Source organism: Pelobates fuscus, chromosome 8 (genome assembly GCF_036172605.1).
Source record: "Pelobates fuscus isolate aPelFus1 chromosome 8, aPelFus1.pri, whole genome shotgun sequence".
NCBI lineage: Eukaryota > Metazoa > Chordata > Amphibia > Anura > Pelobatidae > Pelobates > Pelobates fuscus.
Genome location: NC_086324.1, coordinates 162,636,678 through 162,657,003, shown reverse-complemented (window position 1 = coordinate 162,657,003; position 20,326 = coordinate 162,636,678). Strand labels below are relative to the sequence as shown.

Sequence of the window (20,326 nt, the reverse complement as noted above, 5' to 3'; positions counted from 1 at the left end):
TCAGTAATTCTTCATAGTATTCAATGTAAAGAAAGAGGATCAAAACATAGCGCAACTCTAAAAAGGATAACAAACGCTAATAGATAATTGGAATTACAAGATGAAATATCAAGTCAAACATATCACCTTATCACCCTAAATGGTGCTGTCACTTACCCAATCCTGTAAGTGTAGTTATCTATTAAAGTTTTGTTATACTTTTTAGAAATGCGCTATGTTTTGATCCTTTTTTTTTTTTTACATGGAATATTATGAAGCATTACTGAGGGCATATCTTTTTATCTAATCCTTATGAGGGGCGTAGTCTATGCACCTTTTATTTTTTTTTTCTGTAGATTTGTTGTTATATGTATTGCTGAAGATTAATTTTTTCTAAATAATTTGTGTTTTTTTAAGGGTAATTTCATTTCTTATTCGTTCCACTAGTGATTTTAAGAGTTGTTTCCCGTTTTTTTGTTGGCACTTCTTTAATTTGTTTGCATGTCTTGAGCAGTGAGCCTTTTTAGGTACAAAGGCGAGGCAAAAACTGACTTCAGTTGTTTCCGTACATATATTGCCTTTACCTTGTATGTATGCTGGAGGTGAAAAACAAGAGCAGTCCTGCTCAATGGACGCACTAAGAGTGACCTTCAAACCGTCCAGAGTCTTCTGCTTCACCTGCTCCCATCCTGAGCAATCTGTAACGAGGCAAAGAGAAGCAGTGATTCTCAACTTTCTAGGGAGAAGTGCCTCTCTGGGTCTAAAAAATAATTCCTAAGTACCCTGCCTCGGGAAAGTAATTTCTATTGATTTAAATTCCAAGTGAAACATAAAAGTCACAAACTGAATATATAATGCACACATAATAGCTACAAACAGAGGACACTGACACACACAGTTACACACAGAGAGGGGACACTGACACACACACACATTTACACACAAAGGACACTAACACACACTTACACACAGAGGACACTGACACCCACATTTACACACAGAGGACACTGACAGACACATTTACACACAAAGGAAACTGACACACACTTATAAACAGAGGATACTCACACACATTTAAACACAGAGAGGACACTGACACACGAACACTTTTACACAGAGAGGACACTTACATACACTCATTTACACACAGAGGACACTGACACCCCCCCACACACATTTACACACAGAGAGGACACTGACACCCCCCCACACACACACACACACATTTACACAGAGAGGACACCGACACACGAACACTTTTACACAGAGAGGACACTTACATACACACATTTACACACAGAGGACACTGAAACCCCCTCCCACACACACATTTACACACAGAGGACACTGACTACCCCCCCCCCCCCCCCACACACACACACACATTTACACAGAGAGGACACTGACACACGAACACATTTACACAGAGAGGACACTGACACCCCCACACACATTTACACACAGAGAGGATACTGACACACAAACACTTTTACACAGAGAGGATACTTACATACAAACATTTACACACAGAGGACATTGACATACATACACATTTACACATAGAGAAAACTGACACACAAACATATAGCTGTGGGGCAATAGTGGGAAGGATAGTGGCTGCAGTGGTGGTACAGGGTCAGAAGTGGGGACAGGGGCTGTAGTAGGGGTTAGGTAAATTGCCGCATATTACTTGTATTGGAGTCCTTAATGCAGAGGTCCAGTTGGAATGGGGAGGAACTGAAGGGGCAAAAGTTGGCAGAACCAGGACTAGGCTGCGGTACAGGCAACAGGAGCGGATTATGGAAGTCCAAAATATGAGGACATCGGCTCACAGAGAATAACCTGCAATATTAATCAATCAATCTATCAGATGGGCACCAAGAGCATTAAATAAACATATACAATTAGACTACTGAAAGGCAAAATGCCGACAGATCTCAGAGAGGTGTGACGGTTATTCACACAAAAAATAAGAATATTAAGAATCTGGGACAGTGATTTCGATAGTATTATGTCACATAGAGCTATAGTACCCGGCAGCATTTATCACTCAATAAAATGTCACTTAGGGCCATAGCGGAAATTGCATTCTTCAGGTTTATTCCCAGAAAACATGGCCTGAACGCTACATTCTATATTTACCTGTGAAATATACACTTTTTAATTAGCACCTTCTGTTTTTAAGACTGATGGCAACGAGAGTAAGCCCTGCTGTCTAATGTAATCAACTTTCCCTGCAGAGACAAATGTGCTTCTCTTGATTTTGGAAGCAATCTTTTTATAAAAGCCAGCCTCGTTTATGGAATTGATGTACATTTAATTCTATTCTGTAATATGAGGAAAGAGATAGTAAAGAGATACGTAGTAATATAAGCCAACCTGTGTATAAATCATCTGTAACAGCCAGGGACAGACAGACGAATGGTCAGGAGACAGCGAGAAAGAATGGAGAAAGGATCAGAGGGGAAGCAAGTAAAGGTGTGTTCAACGATAAAAGAGGAGAATGCTAACCTCATTTTCACCATATTATCATCTACCGTTGGGATCATTAAAGGACAACTGTCACCTAAACTATCTTCAATATAAAAATCCCATTATCAAGTTTTGAAAATATATATATATTTTTTAATGAAGTATATGTAAAAAAAACCCTGAAAAAAACAAAAACAAAACCCTCATCCCAATCTTTAGTGTATGCCGAGATCCTACAGCCATATACACGTACCTTGGGTTGCACAGTATTCGATAACCAACAGTTAGTCTCTATGATCCTCCCAGTTTCTGTGCAGGGAGTGAAGCCGGGAAGACCATAGAGCGTAAATGTCGGTTTTCAAACACTGTATATGGCTGAAGGATCCTGTCATGTAATAAATGTAGGGATAAGATTATTCTTTTCTTCATTTTTTACATATACTTCAAATATTCTATTTCCTTTCAAAGTTTTATGAAAAGTTTATAATGTTAAAAATAGTTTTGAGGCCGCACCCCCTTACCAACATAAATAACTGTTATAGTCTTCCATGCCTTGTTCGTAGGAAAGCTCAGGATTTCAGGATTTTCCAGAGTTGAGAGACATGTAGTGAACGTAATGTTTAAAGGAGTTAAATGATGCTCTGGTGGAAAACACTATCCTCATCCCTCTGGTAGCCAAGGGAGGTCTCACTGTCTGTTCTACCAACCCACAATTACGTCACTAGCCCACTGTTACCCTTCCATAGCTAATTACCCCTCTTTTCTCTCTAATGTTTGATGTAAACTTAAAATCATAATTATTTTTTTTTAATTGAAGTACATGTAATCACTACTGCATAAGTATCATTTATGTTGTAATATAACCTATATAATGTGAAATGTGATCTCCATGCAATACATTCTCAATAAAAAAAACATCAGATTAAAGAAAAATGTGTTTTGAGGTGACAGGTGTCGTTTAATAGGTAGGTGCTCAACTGTCAAAGAACTTCTATTCCCATAATGCCTTGCGGCTTGAGGCTGGAATACCATCAGTCGAGTTGTACATCTGAGGCAGTTAGAGGTGGGCTACTTATTGGCTAAACCACCAATGTTACAAGATGGAAGCACCTGAGGATCCACAATGCTCTGCCAGCATTCCACAGACATATATAGCTCTAGAATTAGCTATCAATGAGCTCCATTATAAGTCAGGTAGAAAATGGTTATAAAATGATTAGTCGGTGCAGTCTTTATGAGGCCTTTTACTTACCTTTGCTCGCCGTATAAAGTGATGCTCTCTTGTCCCAGGTCTCTCAGAAGTTCACTTGAAGAGCTGCTTTCCCATGAATAGACTACAGCATCTAGAAGCCCTGTCTGAGTGAGGCCCGATCCCACAGGGAAACTCTCTGGACTCCCAGTGTACAAAGCCAGGGCCTCAGGGCTGAAAGTGCTGGGACGCGAGAGTGATGGTAGTCGCTGTTCTATAGAAACAAAGGAAAGCTTAGAATCATCGTAGTGTACAGCAGCTCAGTACCTTCATCTTACATTGCTACTTTTTTTTTTTACATAATATCTCCTAAGTCATACACCCAAATCCTGTCACTTTTCATACACTGTTGTCTCTCCTTTGTAGGAGTTTGCAATATTTCATGTGTATGAATGAGTATAATAATATGTAGACACGGAAAAGTAATGTACATACACTGTACTTCCAAAACAGGAAGACATTGTGTGAAAAGAGGAGGAGTGTCTAGGGGGGGTGGGGTTATGCTGAACAAAGCTGCAAAACTTAGGTTTTTCCATAACAGATATCAAGAAATTTGAAGGGTGAGAAAAGCACAACATGATTATGAGTCCAAAATTTATCAGATGCTTTTCAAGGTTACCTCAATCTTCTGCTCATATAAGTGGTTATGGTGGTAGGAATCTGTATGTGCAGTGTTTCTGTTTGAAACCTTGTATCTTAAATTCGTAAATTGCTGGACTGCCTAATGTCAGTTCTATGCAAAAAATACGTCCGTCAGTACGCACTGCATGCTGGAGACAGATATAGTGGTTTCTACCCTTGCATTCCGCACAGGTAGAGCTTGTGCAAGTGTAAGCCTGTATCTCCCCTCCTTCCCTTTCTGTGCTCCCTCCCTGCACTTACAGCTATTGGTCTGCCCACCCTATAATCTCTCCAACCCAGAGCGTGTGCATGCTCTCTGAGCCTGGAGAATGCTTTAATCAAATCACTGATATGATTTTCTATGAAAAGCATTTGATTAAACCACAGAGAGGTAAGGAGTGATGTGGCGTGATGACGGGGTGTGATATAGTTTAAATGTAAGTTTAATCTTTGTTTTTTAGGCGGTTAGTATTAAATAAGGATTTGGGCAAAACAAATTTAAATATAATCAAGATATAAAAAAAGAGTTGGAATAACCCTTTAAATTGCGTTGGTACCCAGAGTGTTCCTTTAAGTGTAATACATAAATTCTTAGTGTATTAACAGATAAGGTTGAAAGTTTTATATTTTGTGTGATGTAAAAATGTTTACAAAAACATATATCCCAGGCTGGTTATACATTATCTCTGCCGTGATGCTATAATCTTTATATGCATCCCTATTTAAAGGACCACATCATCTCCCATTATATATTTTCTAAACATTAGAAAAGCTACTGGTCTGAGGAGCTTACATACCACTTGTTGCATTGATGCTTATTACATAGAAGCCATTTAGTCCTAGGAAACCTTCCAGTCCAAACCGGTCATACACCTTTCCATCCATGTCATACAGAACCAGGGTAATTCCATGTACTCTAGTGCCCGGTCGCCCCTTCAGCTCAATGAAGTTATACGGCTCGGAACCGGTTAACACCCCAACCTCACTGATCATCAGGCTCACAGGGGTTCCAGATGTGACGACAGAGGAAGAGGTCATATGTGGATGGAGGGATGGTCTTATGGTTGTACAGTCATTATCTGCTAGAGGAGTAATTCTCGTAACCTGGAAATAGGAGTAAGAAAATAAACACTTGATAAATTTTTTTATTTTTTATTTTTAATATTTACTAAAACATTTTTGGCACATAAAAAACTGGCTATTCGCCAGAGATCTTGGTATTAGTAAAATCATTCTGCATTTGAAATGTTTGTAGAATTTAGGAGGCAGATAGAACTATTTTTGGTGGAAGACATTGGCCACAAAATATACCTAGATTTGGAGTCCTGGAGATTCTTTGCATTTTCCAGATATAGTTAGGAGTCATCTTGTTGAACTGCTGATATATTTTGTAGCCAAAGAAAGGCACATCAATATACTTGTATCCAAAACATTACGATTCTGCAGTAACTTCTTAACTTCCATTACTGCTCTCACCTGGTGGAGAAACTATTTTTTTTTTTTTTGCCAATACTCTTGTATGTCCCTCTACCTCGAATAACCATGAAATATGCCACTCTCCTGCCACAGTGAGTGCATTGCTGCACCTACTGCCCACTTACTTGGAAGCTTGACAGGCTCAGGGGCACCAGCCCATTGCAACGACTCAAAGACTCATCGTCCTCATGAAATCTCTCATTCTCATGCACAGCTTCCTGTCCTGGTGTAAGATCCTTCAAAAGCCTCTCTGCGTCATCTCCAACTTGGGATACATAGACTAAGGCATCCACCAACCCATCAGCTGTCACCTCCATATTTTTCTTGTAGCCCTTTCCAGGACGATAATACAAAGCCACTGCATCTGCCCCATTCTGTAAGGTGTTAGAGGGCATTGCAACGTTAGGTTTTGGGGACACTTTAGCGTTACCCACCAGGAAGTAGCCACGCTTGTCAATCCTATAGCCTTTGAGATCTAGCGTGTAATACGCCAGGTTATTCTTTCCATTATAGAAAACCAGCCAGTACCCAGCAAGGCTGACAGAGAAGTTCAAAGGGTTATGAAGCTCCACAAACTCCGTATCCTCGGCAGCTCCAGGAGTATTGGGGTTTATTTCGCTGATGATTACCGCAGGGGACTTTGAATCAGGAGGGCTGGTCGTCAAAACGTCTGAGGAATGAAACAACATTGCAAATCAAAGTGTACAGCAGACTCATCCACAATATCTAATAAGTGTTTGTGTAAATGTTAATATTACAAGTCTACTAAATCCCTAAACTGAGATATAAAGTGAATCGATACCTGAATTGACTTTGCTAAAACATGACGTAAACACAGAGGCGAGTATTATGATATATATTTCCTTACTTAAATAGAGAAGCAAAGAGAATTAGTGAATGAATTTGATTTGTTTATGTCAGTTGATGTAAATGTTTAAAATCTGTTTTCATTTACTAATTCTCTTTGCTCCGGTGTTTAAGTAAAGAAAGAGATGGCACAATATGAGCCTCTGTGTCTTGTAATAACATTTTATTTATTTCTACAAACCTGGGAATAGTTGAGGAATGACAAGGGAGTTGCACATTGTAGGACAACATTGCTGGGTATGCAAGAAAAATCTGAAACATGTCTTTTTTTTCAGCCTAGTTATTTTTTGGGCATAAAATATGTGAAATGTGAGAAATATAGTTCAGAAAAATCTGGAGTGCCAAAGTTATCCATCACAGCATTAAACGATGACAGTACTGCACACAGAATGAACCACAGATCTGATCTTCACAAAATACAACCTTTGAGATCACCAAGTCGGTCTTGCACTACTAAAGAGGAATTGCCTTACCTGGAAGAAGTGTTGCAGCATGTGAAGCCTGGCAGCTTGGCAGCACAGTGGCATTAACACCAACAGCTATGGTGGTTCCTGAAGTCACAAACTGTTCCAGGACATTAGACAGGTCTGAATCACGAAGATTTATGGATGAATTTTGCTTGACGTGCAGGATTATTACACCAGACTGACAGGTAAAGCTGGGATCTGTATGTGTCAGGAAACAAGGTTACAACAAGAAGAAACCTCTGTCACAGGGGTTCCTGAATCTCCTGTTTGAATTTACACCATAAAAATAAATTCTGAAAGTTTTCTTCGAATGGTATTATTTCAAAACTTCAGCGACTTTTAATAACGAAAAATGAAAAATAATTGAAAATAATTGTTGGCAGCAGATACCAGCCAATCGGTCCATCCAGTCTGTTTAAAATAAAGTCTCATGTTTATTAAATCACATGCTAGCTGGCCGCCATATTGGGCCGATGCCAGGAGAGGTTATTCTGACATGAGCCGCCAATCACAAGGGACAGACAATACAAGTGTTGCTAATGTTTATCTCCTAACTCCCGAATGGCACTTTTTATAAATCTCTACAGATACACACAGTTCTACCTTCTATAAAATAAACTAAAATGGCTTCAAGATTGTGTTTTCTGGCTTCTGGCTTATTAATCATACGAAGAGTGTTGCCGGCAGTGATTGACACACTATAAAATCCAGGAGCTAAAAACTACAACAGGGACTGGCTTAGGGTGATGGCAGCTGCAGTCACTAGACAGCTAGTGGAACATTGGCTGAAAAATGCTTATGTAAGAGTTATGGTTTAAATTCTGACATGAGTCACTCTGTGGGTGCGATTTAAGAACTGCTGCCATTTGGTTTTACATCCCAAGTCGGCTCAGAGCATTATAAACTATTTGCATATATTTTGGGTTGCTGCATGAGCATTATGATAATGTCAGACTGTTACAAGAACAATACTATGCTACTATTTGTTCGTTTGAAGATTATTTATAGATTATGGATGTGGTCACGGTCTCCCCCACACTGATAAAGGACAATTACTCCACTGTCCTAGATATCAACCCGGCCCTCCAACTACTCTTTATCCTAAAACTTTAAACTTCCTTCTTCTTGTCTTATGTCTGATGCCTCTTTAGATTTGATGTTTAATTTCTACTATTTGCCTCAAACCTATAGAATTAGGAATTTATATATTTATCCTACTGTTGTTCCTGGCACCATCTTTCTTTTTTAATAGATGGTTCTTTGGGTCAGTACATTAGGTGCCTACACTTGGTATCATACTCTCCAGGAGATTACCTGACTCAGTTCTAAGAGCCCGGTCCAATCAGAAAGTGAGCTCTTTGAAGTTAGACAATTAAAGATTTGTCCAGTCACACAATGTTCTCTGTGACACAAGTGTTGCATGTAGTCCCTCCAGGTCAAACGAAAATACAGAGTTGCGAGTCAATGAATTTTTGTAAAGTGTAACATGCGCACAATATAAAACGGGCTTGAGCTGCACTTGGAGTGAAATTTACAGTTTTTTAGACTATAACGTGAGCTCCAATTGGAGACTTTGATATTACTGGACAGACACCACAGATGAGCTCCTCATATAATTGTTTGGAAGAAATTATCCAATTCAGTCTTAATTGTTCAAATTTAGATTTCAATTCACTGTCTAGTGGATATGCCACAATGGAATAAAACAAAATATATATATATTTAAAAGGCTGGCGTTTACATGTACAAACTGTGGAGACATCTAATACAGCTTGCTCGGCCTCTCTGCATATCTTACCTGTGAAAATGTCGGCTGGCAAGGAGCCAGGACTGAGAACTTGCAGTGAGTCAACCAGGCCATGTAGAAGCATAAGGGTTATCAGATCCCCTCTCGGCAGAGAACAGTCTGCAATAAAAAAAATTTAAAAAAAGAGTATGAGTGCAATAGACAACCATTGAGCCACTGCTTGCTGCTTGTTAAAGTAGAACTGTAATTATTGTGGAAATTATACCGCTGGATAAAATATGAAGAATCACCTAAACCTTGTGTTAAAAGACCCCTGCAGGTGACATGCCCAATCAATGCACAGTAGCCCAGGGGTGAAGGCAAATGGAAATATTCTCAATGGATCTCTCCCTTATAGGTGCTGACATCTTCTTTCTTCGGTTCTTGGCAATGCGTTCACCAGGAGTCACCATTACTGGTGTACTCACAATCAAGTACTTACAACTGAGAGAGAGTACAGCACAGAGGTCTATGGTAGATCCGGCGTGACCCTGGGATCCTCCATAGACCAATGCTCACAATATGCTAGGAGATAACTGTTTCTGATGGCAGAAGAACACTTGATGGCAGAAGCTTCACCTTTTGTCAATTTCAGGCTTGAAGGGATACTATTAGCATCAAAACAACTTTAGCTTAATGAAGCAGTTTTGGTGTATAGATAATGCCCTTGCAGCCTCACTGCTCAATTCTCTGCCATTTAGGAGTTAGATCACTTTGTTCATGCAGCCCTGGCCACCCCTCCCCTGGCTGTGACTCACATAGCCTGCATGAAAACAAAATGGTTTAATTTACAATCATATCTGACAGCACTGTGTGTTTACTCCTGCTCTGTTAGTTGAACTTTAAAGATACATGGGAAGTTCTAGCAGGATATTAGTATAGCAGGAGATACAAATTCTAAATTAAACAGACTGTGCAATAAAGGAAGTTTAAACATTAGGTCTCTCTTTACAGGAAATATGGAGGTAGACTGTGTAGGTTACTTGCAGGGAGGTGTTGCTCAGGCTGTATCAACAAAGATTTTTAATTCCTAAATGGCAGATAATTGAGCAGTGAGACTTCAGGAGTATGATCTATACACCAAAACTGCTTCATACACTAAAATGTTGGTGCTTATATTGTCCCTTAACATTGTTGTTTGTGGTAACACAATAAAGACATTAATCAATCTCCAACATGTAGAGTACATGGTCCACAGCAATTATATCAGATCCAATGAAGAAATTTTGAATGGTCCATTAATTGTGGAGAGTTGTCACCTCCAGGAGTCACACACCATATTTGTCTTTCTGTAGAGACAGAGCTTTCACCTCCCCCCCCCCCCTGATGAGCTTAATTATCAATCTTCTTCCAATGTCGGTCAGTAAGCATGATGCCCATAGCTCTTAAAGTACGTTAGGTCATGAAAACCTCAGTCTACTATATCAGCCTCAAATGTCGAAAACGAATAACATACTTTGCAAATGACCAAAGTTCTGTCAGGTTATTGGAATGTTCTGCACTGTGTAGTTGCTGTGGTAACCCTTGCAGACAGTGTGTGCTATGTTTATATGGAGTTACACTTACCCGGTACCCTGAAACAAATGGAGAAATTGCGAGGCTTGTTCTCTGAAGGGCAGTCGTTGGTCTGGCCAGGGGAGTTCCCTCTAAGCATGAAGAAGGCAGGTCCTCCTGTCGTGGCACTACAGCGGCTGGCAGAAATGTTTACATCTCTATGGAAGGGGAAAAATATGGTGTGAATAAATCGCATATTTAGTATTTTTAAGGGGGAAATTAAACATTTTAAGTGTTAGTCATCTGTTATCGACATTAGCTGAGGACATCTGGCCAAAGAGATTGAAAAAAATAAAAAGAGATATCCCAATTAACCCTACAGGTGCAGCAGATTCTGACGGAAAGAGACAAGAGTTCTGCAGTTCTGCAGTTCTGCAGATATTGTAAAGGAAGGATCATGCTGCAGACCATGACAGCGGTGTGAACATGTGGGGAGGAATGGTAATTGAAACTATTATGGACAGAAAAGGGCGGTAACTAGATGACATCATGCAGAATTTGTTGTTAATAGGTCCCCTGGTGACATCCGTCCATTCAGTGTAAAATTGTGTTTATTGTTTTAATGCTAAACAAAGGTCCCCAACAGCCCGTCCCTCTGTCCTACTTGGGCTAATGAGGAAGCATTAGTCTGGGCAGCAATGGACAGCTGTGATTGGCTGAGAGTTTCAGCTGACCACTTTCAGCCTATCACAGTGCCCATTTCTGGTATAAATATATATATGGCTAGAAGGAAGTGCCTAATTTTTACCTTAGCCACACCTCCAGTGGCCACACCTCCAGTGGCCAGGTACCCTTATTCAGTGTTAAACTGTGTGACAATGGTTTAACACTGAATGGAGGGACAGTGCCCGGGGACTCCAGACACTATAGAGAATTCAATGGGATTAAATGGTTATAGTGCCTACACTGCCCCTTTAAATCTGAGAGTATTGAGGGAGGAGCCTGCTGCCCTTGTTCAGTTTCCTATAAACATATTACAAGTTACATAATTTATATTTTCTCATACAGAGAGTTTACTGGAATAAAATGTTTTTTCAGTAATGTTTATAGACTGCAAATGTTGATTTTTTGGGACAATTAGGGACTTTTCATTTCTTCCTTACCCACTATGCCAATATATGATGGGATCTCCCATGGTCAAATCCTGAAGTGGGTGTGGACCCATATCCTCGTAATCGCCATATACCACGGCATCGACTAAACCACTGGTTGGAAAATGAGTATTTAGTAAATTTCCACTTTTTTTCCCCAGATATAAAGCCACTGCTCCACCATCCTTTCTGAACAATCGAACCGATTCTGGCAGTGTTTGCTGAGCTGCAGAGTAAATTGCAAAGAAAAGGAAAGTGTGAGAAATTGTTTATAGCTCACCTGGAAGAGTGATATATAAGATTGCGTTTCATAAACACACTAATACAAAGTATTAGCAAGATAACAATGTTGTAATTGCTGTGCTCTACAGCTCATAGAATGCTCAGCCAGATGATAGCCTTGTGGCACCATCACCACTACAATAAGCTCTATGTGCCCAAAATGTAGATCACCAGATGTTGTAGAACTACAACTCCCATGATGCTTTGCATGTCTTTTAGACTACTTTAGAAGCTGTAATTCTAAAACATCAGGGGATCTACATTTTGGTCACCCCTGGTTTAGGGTGTCCCTTTAAACTGCATGTGCATAGTTTAAGTATTGCAACATGCTAAACATCAACACACATGTACTGGTTGGTAATGTTCTGTTGGTTAGAAAGTATATTCCATGGGAAAAGAAATAGAATAAAAATGTTATTATTTATATAGCGCCTGCAAGGTATGCGTATGTAACTGAAAATTGTAAACCGAATTGTGAAAAGTTGTAATTCCAGCTGTGAGATAATGTCCTTCGTGTCCTGACTGCTGAGTGGGGAGTTTAACCCATTAGTGATGCTGCCAAATTGGCCAGGAAAGACAAATACGCTTACCACGATTACTGGCATTTTCATTTTCCAGCAGATAAAAACCCATTTTGTTGGTGTGACCGCTAATATCTGCCGTATGGTATAATTTCTGGTCTTCGCCACGAATGAATGCCAGCACCAGGTCAGAAAGGTGAGCAGAGGGAGGTCCCCGGATCTCTACGTACAAATCCTGGGCGTAAGGTGAAGACACTTCGTTTATCACTACAGCTGGGTAGCCTTTGCAGTAGTTTTCACTAGCCGGAGACACGTGTGTCATTCGAAAAGTCCATTGGCCATCCATTTCCATGCACCGCCCGATAGACTCATCCGCACTATGAAAGCTGGCATCTTCTAAGAAGGCCTCAATGCCAGGCGTCAGAATATTTTGTAAAACATCAGCTTGTTCTGTGGGTTTTGCCTTATGAACCAAGGCATCCTCTAGACTTTTATTAGTCACCTTCATGTTTTCGCGGTAAGTTCCATCCCCAAAATAAAGAGCAATGGCATCCGGACCATTCTGGATGGTGTTGGATGGTACAATAATAGAAGGCCGAGGGTTTACCATTAGGGAGCCAATTAGAAAGAATCCTCTGTTATCTGTAGATAGACCAGTTAGATTCAGCACCTTATACGCCATGTTAGTTTTGCCGTTATAGAATACCAACGTGTAACCATCAAGAGAAACATTTTGCCTACTGGTGTGAAAAAGCTCCACAAACTCAGTTGTATCAAGTCCAGGATTATCGGCGTTGACCTCACTTATTATTAAACGTCCTCCTGATTTTTGCTCCTTGGTATTCTTAATCAGGTTCTGGGACTCCGCAGATATCAGAGTCCCCAAGAGAACCAAAAATTGAGTTAGTCCGATGGCTACCATTTCCAATACGGTGTATTTCCAAAATCTACCAAGCCATCATTCGTGGGTGCCTAAAAGTAAAAAGAAAGATCAATGTTTAACAAGCAGATAACTTCGTTCAGCAAGATTTTATCTGAAAATTCAAGTCTATTATCAATTAAGATTAGCTTATGATAACCTTTTGAACTGATGTTTCTGTTTTTTTGTTGTTTGTTTTTTATTAAAGTGTCACTCCAAGCACCATAACTACTTCAGTGATTTTTCAGGAGGCTTGGCTGTACCTGTACCAGGTGAGAGGGCAATCCCTTGCTAAATAGTCTACACTATTAGCCTGGTATGTGCCAGGATACTCGCGCTGTAGTGCTCATAATGCTTGAAGTAACCATTTAATGTTTAGAGAGGCAAAGAATAAACAGAGTTTCAAACAAACCTAAGGGTAAAATATCATTCCAATTCAAGTAAAAAAAAAAAAAAAACTTTAGACAGGTACAGAAGAAACATAATATTAAACATTTAAATAGATTAGATGTCATAGAAGTTCAAATTGATAAAATCAAGACAAATGTGATTCCCGTAATAGTGCGTGTATATAAATGCACATTCCATTAGTAAATGGTGTAGGACATAACCACAAAAGGCTAGAATATGGGTTTAAATAAATAAAAAAAAGTTTCTATCTTTTAACGACATCCCTGGGCAAAATGATCCGGGTAAGTTTATAATAATGCAAGCAATCCTATGTCATACACTGACGGATACATGCTAGAATTACAACTCAGTGTCCTGACACCTAGCATGAGATAGATAGACAACAAAATCACAAGCTTTCCTGTCCGTACCTAATCTTCTATCACCCCTTTCTGATTCCTCTTTTTTATTACTGTTTTGCCTCTTGGAAAATGTGAAATGTTATGAATGGATAAGTCTACTAGATGTTTGCCGGCAAAAGATATAGTAATTAGACTGTTAATAATTGAACCATTTTGCTTCTGTCTACCTTGTTCGTGATAACATTTCACCACTGTAAAATTATTCTGTCAATAAAAATTATAAATTTTTCTTTCGTTGACGATTAGTTGCAATTCCCATTGTTGGGTATAATCATTTGCATCTCATATTTTTTTTTTGTATTTTTTTTTTTTTTACAAATGAGCATACTTACAATTTATTAAGTTGCAGTCCTTTAGTTAAAATAGCGATCTGGTTAAAGAAAAGAAAATATAATTATTAATAAATCCTTATTATCAGCTAAAGGCGAAAGGAGTCCTTCATGTTAACCCTGTTAATATAACAGCTGATGGTCTGAGTTAGTGATTCTAAGAAGAAAGAAAAGAAGGAAGACAATATAAACGAGTAAACGAACCATCCGCAGGTCCTGCAAGATAGCGACATTCACTGAAATAAAATATTAAGTAAGAATGTTACTGTTTATCCAGGGTACAGAGAAACTCGACCAAAATATCTGTTGAAATTCAGATGACTCAATGGGATACGTGACTCACAGGATCTTACAATATTTGCCAAAAAAAAGTAGATTTAGAAAAAAAAATGCTTATAAACCTCAGTGATTACATAAGATTATGTGTTTCCACATTACAAGCCTTTCTGTAACTCATACTACTTAAAGGAACATGACAGTATTGCAAGGAAATACTTTAAAATAGGGTTTTTTGTTTGTTTTTTCACACGTTGGAGTTCCTAATGAAGGCGAGTAATAATCGTAGAATATTAATTATTTCACAAATTCGGACATCTGGGTTGCATCATGCTATGCTTACGGCTCAGATTTTAAGAGACACACGAAGTACTCTATCCACTGCAGCTACCTGACGTGGTTATGGTGCAAGGAGTCTTTGTTTTTTGTCACACTGTTTTTGAGCAACTATACAAAAAAGTGCAGTTGTATCTGTAGCTAATTGCACACAAGGCATGTCCTCACCATATACGTCCCCGAAAAACTCACGCAGTCTCATTCATAAAAAGATAAATGGAGCTATTCATTCGGGTTAGGATTCCAAAAGAAACTTATAGTTTATAGAAAACAGCTTCATTGATTACACACCGTTGGCACATTAAAGAAACAATCTAACACATAACGCATTCACATAACACATAACACATAATACATACAGCATTCACATAACACATAACACATAATACATACAGCATTCACATAACACATGATACATACAGCATTCACATAACACATAATACATACAGCATTCACATAACACATAACACATAATACATAAAGCATTCACATAACACATAACACATAATACATACAGCATTCACATAACACATAATACATACAGCATTCACATAACACATGATACATAAAGCATTCACATAACACATGATGCATAAAGCATTCACATAACACATGATACATAAAGCATTTCGGTGTGCTCAGATATCTGCACATAAAAAGGACTAAAAAAACATTACCTACGGGTTGCGCATTTCGTTTTTATTTTTATAGAAAGCCGGGTATAGCATGTAAACTACATATCTTCAGCAGTGCCACTTACATGTAACATGCATGCATACGGCTCTATTAAAAAAATGCAGATCATGCACATGCATGTGTTGCATTTCTGTACAGATAGTTGAGTGTGCATGGATCTTAACATGTATAGCATGCATGAGTGTGCCTGTAGCATCATGGCAGACAATGCCGCCCTGAACATGTGAGTGGTTGTAGTTCCATAGCATTATTTACCCCAATAAGTGCTTCAATAGTGTTTACTCAGGTGGGGGAACAATGATACTGAATATATGTCTTAAATTATAGAACTGTGGTACACGAAGCGGAAAATGTTTTGGGGAAATAATTTGAAAGCAATTTTGAGATAAACTGATTTAAAGACAACATCTGTGGTAAAAATGTCCCTCTCTTATGAACAGGTTAAAAACATGCAACAAACAAATAAATAAAATGCAGAATAAAAGATGAATGCTTTCACAGCTTCCCTGCCTGCAGCTATAGACTGACCCTTTCATTATCACAAAGAAACTCTGATCCCACATAGCATAGCAGGGGCCTATGGCATTATCAAGACCAGTTCCTTTCATGGATTTTGATGAGGGGGGCTGTTCTGTAAACAGACTGCTACTCTCAGTTTATGCATAGCCCAGTGTCCTGTTTAGTGCAGCTATCAGCAACGATCAGTCCAAGTTACATGTTGGAAAAAATAAAAGCAGGAACCTTGACACTCTTATGGGGGGGGAGGGGGTCTGACGGGCAACTCTTATTGGCTGTGTTAGAGCCGCCGCCATTTCTACATCACTTGCCGTGTTGAGAGTAGGCTCATTGAGCTCAATGCAAAGTGGTGATGGTACTCAGAGTAACCCTTTAATGTGATTTATCCATGAATAGGTCCCATAGTTTTCACATTACCTTGCAGTTAGAAATGTGGAATTCTGTACCATGTCCCTCCTGCCTCGTCTTCTGCATGTTTCATATTTGGCACACCAGATAAAACACCAATAACCAACTATAACGTTTTATATCTAAACGCGGCTGATACACCATGCCAGCATGGCAGTAATGTACAGAAAGTACATGTCATTTTGAGACCACATCCCCAGGTATACAGCGTGTTTAAAGGTCATTAATCGAGAGATTTAATTTATAACAAGATCATTGTGTCATCACCACTGTCTTTGATATCTAGGCCTGTTATGGGCATGTGCAAATATGACAAGATTTTAGCTATTTCGTCAGCTGTACTTTTTCTTTAAGAGATTTTGCACTGAAACACTTGTACCACATGCGATGTATACACAACCTTATCGGATGTATGACTCTTTGCACTATGTTTTTATGCAACTCTTGTATTATCACTGTCCTTGCCATATTGTATACCCTCCAATATGTCTACCGTTTTTCTGAGACAAAATAAAGAATACATTTATTTTTTTTAAAGAGATTTTGCAAACTGACAATTTGTTAGAAATGGAAAATATTGTTTTTTATAAACTAGGTTTCTCCTAGGTTAATGTAACAACAAGTCGGGGAATTTCCCACGTCATGCATACCCTTACATTTTAGTCTAAACATAGATAAGATGTTCCCATGTGAAATGACCAAGTTATGGCCTCGTATCTTTGCCAAGTTAAGGTAAGTCCTAACATGACCTAATTGAACATCTAAGGTATAAATATGTGTACTTATTAATATTAGGACACAGAGGAGTGAATTTTGGAGAGAGTGAAGCTGCCTGAGAGGTTGACATGTTCAGGAGGGTATATTATTCTATGTTACTGATTTTGCAAGCATATAGTTTAATCTTATAAATTCTGCTATAAATTATTGTAATGGATTATTAAGGTTTTATTTGCCTATATTTATAATTTTATTCAATAAAATATTTAAAAAGACAAAACTTTATTGCTTCCAAGACAATCCCTATTTTATGTTGTATTCTCAATTATATATATATTTAAAATAGAGGAACACTTACTAATTATGTAATATTATGGCTAAGATATCTGTATGGTTAGCCCTGCTAAGTTCTATGCTTTTAGACGTTATGGTGGTAAATAGGGGAACCGGCTGCGGTTACAGGCCTAACAGAATATAAATAGTAATCTCTCATTCATTAGAAGCCCCGAGTACAGGTATTTTCCCAATAGTGAAGCTGAACATTTAACAATGGTACAAGATAGCTTTAAATCTATTAGCCTTGCCACCATCAGGACTTAGGAACATGTAGGCCTTGATTACATTATTTTGGATAAATCTTTTTAAATGAACACAATCTTTTAGAAAAACGGGGAAAAAAAACTTTTCAAACGATTTATCTACAGTAGAGACCATTAAAGCCGACTGGAATTTAAGTAAAAACATTTTATTTTCTAACAGATTGTGATAATTTGAAAAGTTTATCCAAAGAATTAAATCCAAAGTACCGTAGTTGTTTTGTAAAAATTACACATACATATAAAAAAAAAAAAAAAACACCAGTGTTTTCAAATCTTACTTGAACACAGTTGGCAGCTGAAATCAAAATTGGTCGCAATAATTGATATATATTACTATTAATTATAAAGCGCCAACAAATTCTGCAGCGCTGTACAATGGGCCGACTAACAGACACATATTTCTGGCTTAATTCACTATTAGTGGAGAATTGACAAGCAGCGTTATTGTCTAAACCTGTGAATTTTCAGTAATTCCAAGGGATATTTGAACATTCCAGTCCAAAACATAAATATTAGTCACGTCAGTGACTACGTTTTCAGTTCAGCTATATCGTAATTAAATTAGCAATTTCCTAATGAGGTAAATAACCCCCTGCTACTGATTGAGCCCTGAAGAACATTGCAAATTTAAGGGAAAAAAATGCTAAACTGCAAAAATTCTACAACTTTCCTAGTTTTCCAGCTGGGATATTTGGGCCTATAATTTTCCTATTTTGTCAATTTTCCACAAATCCCGGTTTAGTGAGTAAGCCGCATAGGCTCCGACAAAACAGAACAGTTAGAAAAAGCCAGTCTTTGTGACTACAATATCAGAGGCATGATTTCAAAGATACTCAAATCGAAAGTTGTCAAATGCTCTCTGCCTGTAATTTTTATGCATTTTAAATAGAAAACGTTAGGGGATTGACAAGCGCCTGTTGTCAGGAATATTAGTCTGCTTGTGCCAATAAATCACAATTTGTGTCTCTCCATATTCGCCATACCCTGTATAATACCAAGGTCCCCCTGTAACTTACACAGCATCCTGTCTTGTCCACCGCATGGCTGCCCTAATTCTTATAGTAAGGCACATCCCAGATCCTTCTCCTCCCCTCTCATTTCTTTTCCCAGAAATCCAGGATTTTAAAAAAAGTGTGTAACTTCTCTCTGAAACCCGAAACCCCTTAATGTACAAGGAACTGTAATGCTGTGTGATCTGCTGTAGAAGGCTTCTGCTATGGACGGATTAATGATGGGGGTTACTGATGACTACCAGATGTTAGTCTGTACAGATGAGAGACATATTAACCCCTTCTCCCCCAGGTGAAATAACAAATGGCTTAAGAGTAAAGAGGGAGGGTTATTGAAACAGTTACTTCCACAGTCCCCAATGAGACATTCCAATACATACTGATTGTTTTTGTAGTTAACTTTATTACTGCATGGTATTTGCAACAACAATCTCCCCTCCTTGATACATTCATTGTACCTTTTTTTGCATTTCATGGAAATATACCCCACTTTTTTAAGACTGTAAACACATTGGAGTAGGGCCTTCATCGCCTGCACGGCTAATTGGATTTGTCACTATTTAAATGTATCTTTTGTTTATTCATTGAACAGCTAGGACTGCCAGATCTACCCAGATTTCCTGAGTATTTGCCTCTTCTGCATGGTGATGTGCAGGACATGAAAAGTGCTGTCCGACAGGATGTAGCGTAGATATGTGGCAGGACAGATTTCGTTTGAGGAATCCACAAGAAATCCTCATTTCAAATGGACATAGAGGGGTGTGAGTGGGGGTGTGTCCAGGGCCGGGACTGTTCTGAACATTTTTAGGTGACGTACTACTAAATATATATACAGTTAGAAAGTTAAAACAAGAACAATGTATCGTATTTATACAGAACGATACCTAAACACATTTATTGTCGTATTGTAGAAAAACAGGACATTAGAATAGAAAAGAGAGCCCTTACTGGGAGGGAGGGGTTTGGGAAGGAGGAAGGGGGACATGACTTTGTGGTGCGTTACACATCAGAATGTAAAAATATATCATTTTGCAGAATACCTTAAAGTGGCACTGTCATCCCAAATCCAAAATGAGTATTTGAGAAATATAAAATCGGTTGGAATTTCACCTCCTTCCACCAGCCCCCCACCCCTCCCCTGAATAGCTACTGAACTACCAGCTGTGATGTCACAGTCGGGGGTCTTTGCAAATTATAACAAAGACCCTAGACAGTGAAAAAACACTTAAAGGGAATAAAACAATGATAGCGTGTCGCAGCAGATGTACTGTGTTCTGGAATGTGAAGGTAAAATGAGTCAATTTAAAATTTCATTTTTAAGGAATAAGGTTACTCACTAAATC

The 20,326-nt window shown here is 38.6% G+C and overlaps 1 protein-coding gene across 2 annotated transcripts in view; it reads right to left on the bottom strand.

Annotated features, from left to right (window-relative positions):
- LOC134571907 (uncharacterized) overlaps positions 1–19,717 on the bottom strand; it is a 31,334-nt gene extending 11,617 nt beyond the window's left edge. Inside the window, exons 1-12 of one of the 2 annotated variants that reach the window (XM_063430593.1) lie at positions 18,990–19,717; positions 14,429–14,466; positions 12,435–13,337; positions 11,575–11,788; positions 10,484–10,629; positions 8,930–9,037; positions 7,138–7,329; positions 5,923–6,467; positions 5,119–5,425; positions 3,704–3,914; positions 1,670–1,821; positions 564–677 (exon numbers count right to left, since the gene is read on the bottom strand). In XM_063430593.1, coding sequence (XP_063286663.1) covers positions 564–677; positions 1,670–1,821; positions 3,704–3,914; positions 5,119–5,425; positions 5,923–6,467; positions 7,138–7,329; positions 8,930–9,037; positions 10,484–10,629; positions 11,575–11,788; positions 12,435–13,287 — 2,842 coding nt within the window. In that variant the 5' untranslated portion in view covers positions 13,288–13,337; positions 14,429–14,466; positions 18,990–19,717. Of the gene's footprint in view, positions 1–563; positions 678–1,669; positions 1,822–3,703; positions 3,915–5,118; positions 5,426–5,922; positions 6,468–7,137; positions 7,330–8,929; positions 9,038–10,483; positions 10,630–11,574; positions 11,789–12,434; positions 13,338–14,428; positions 14,467–14,629; positions 14,668–18,989 lie in introns of those variants that run through there. The other variant, XM_063430595.1, reaches the window with a different exon arrangement.
- Positions 19,718–20,326: the final 609 nt, after the last annotated feature.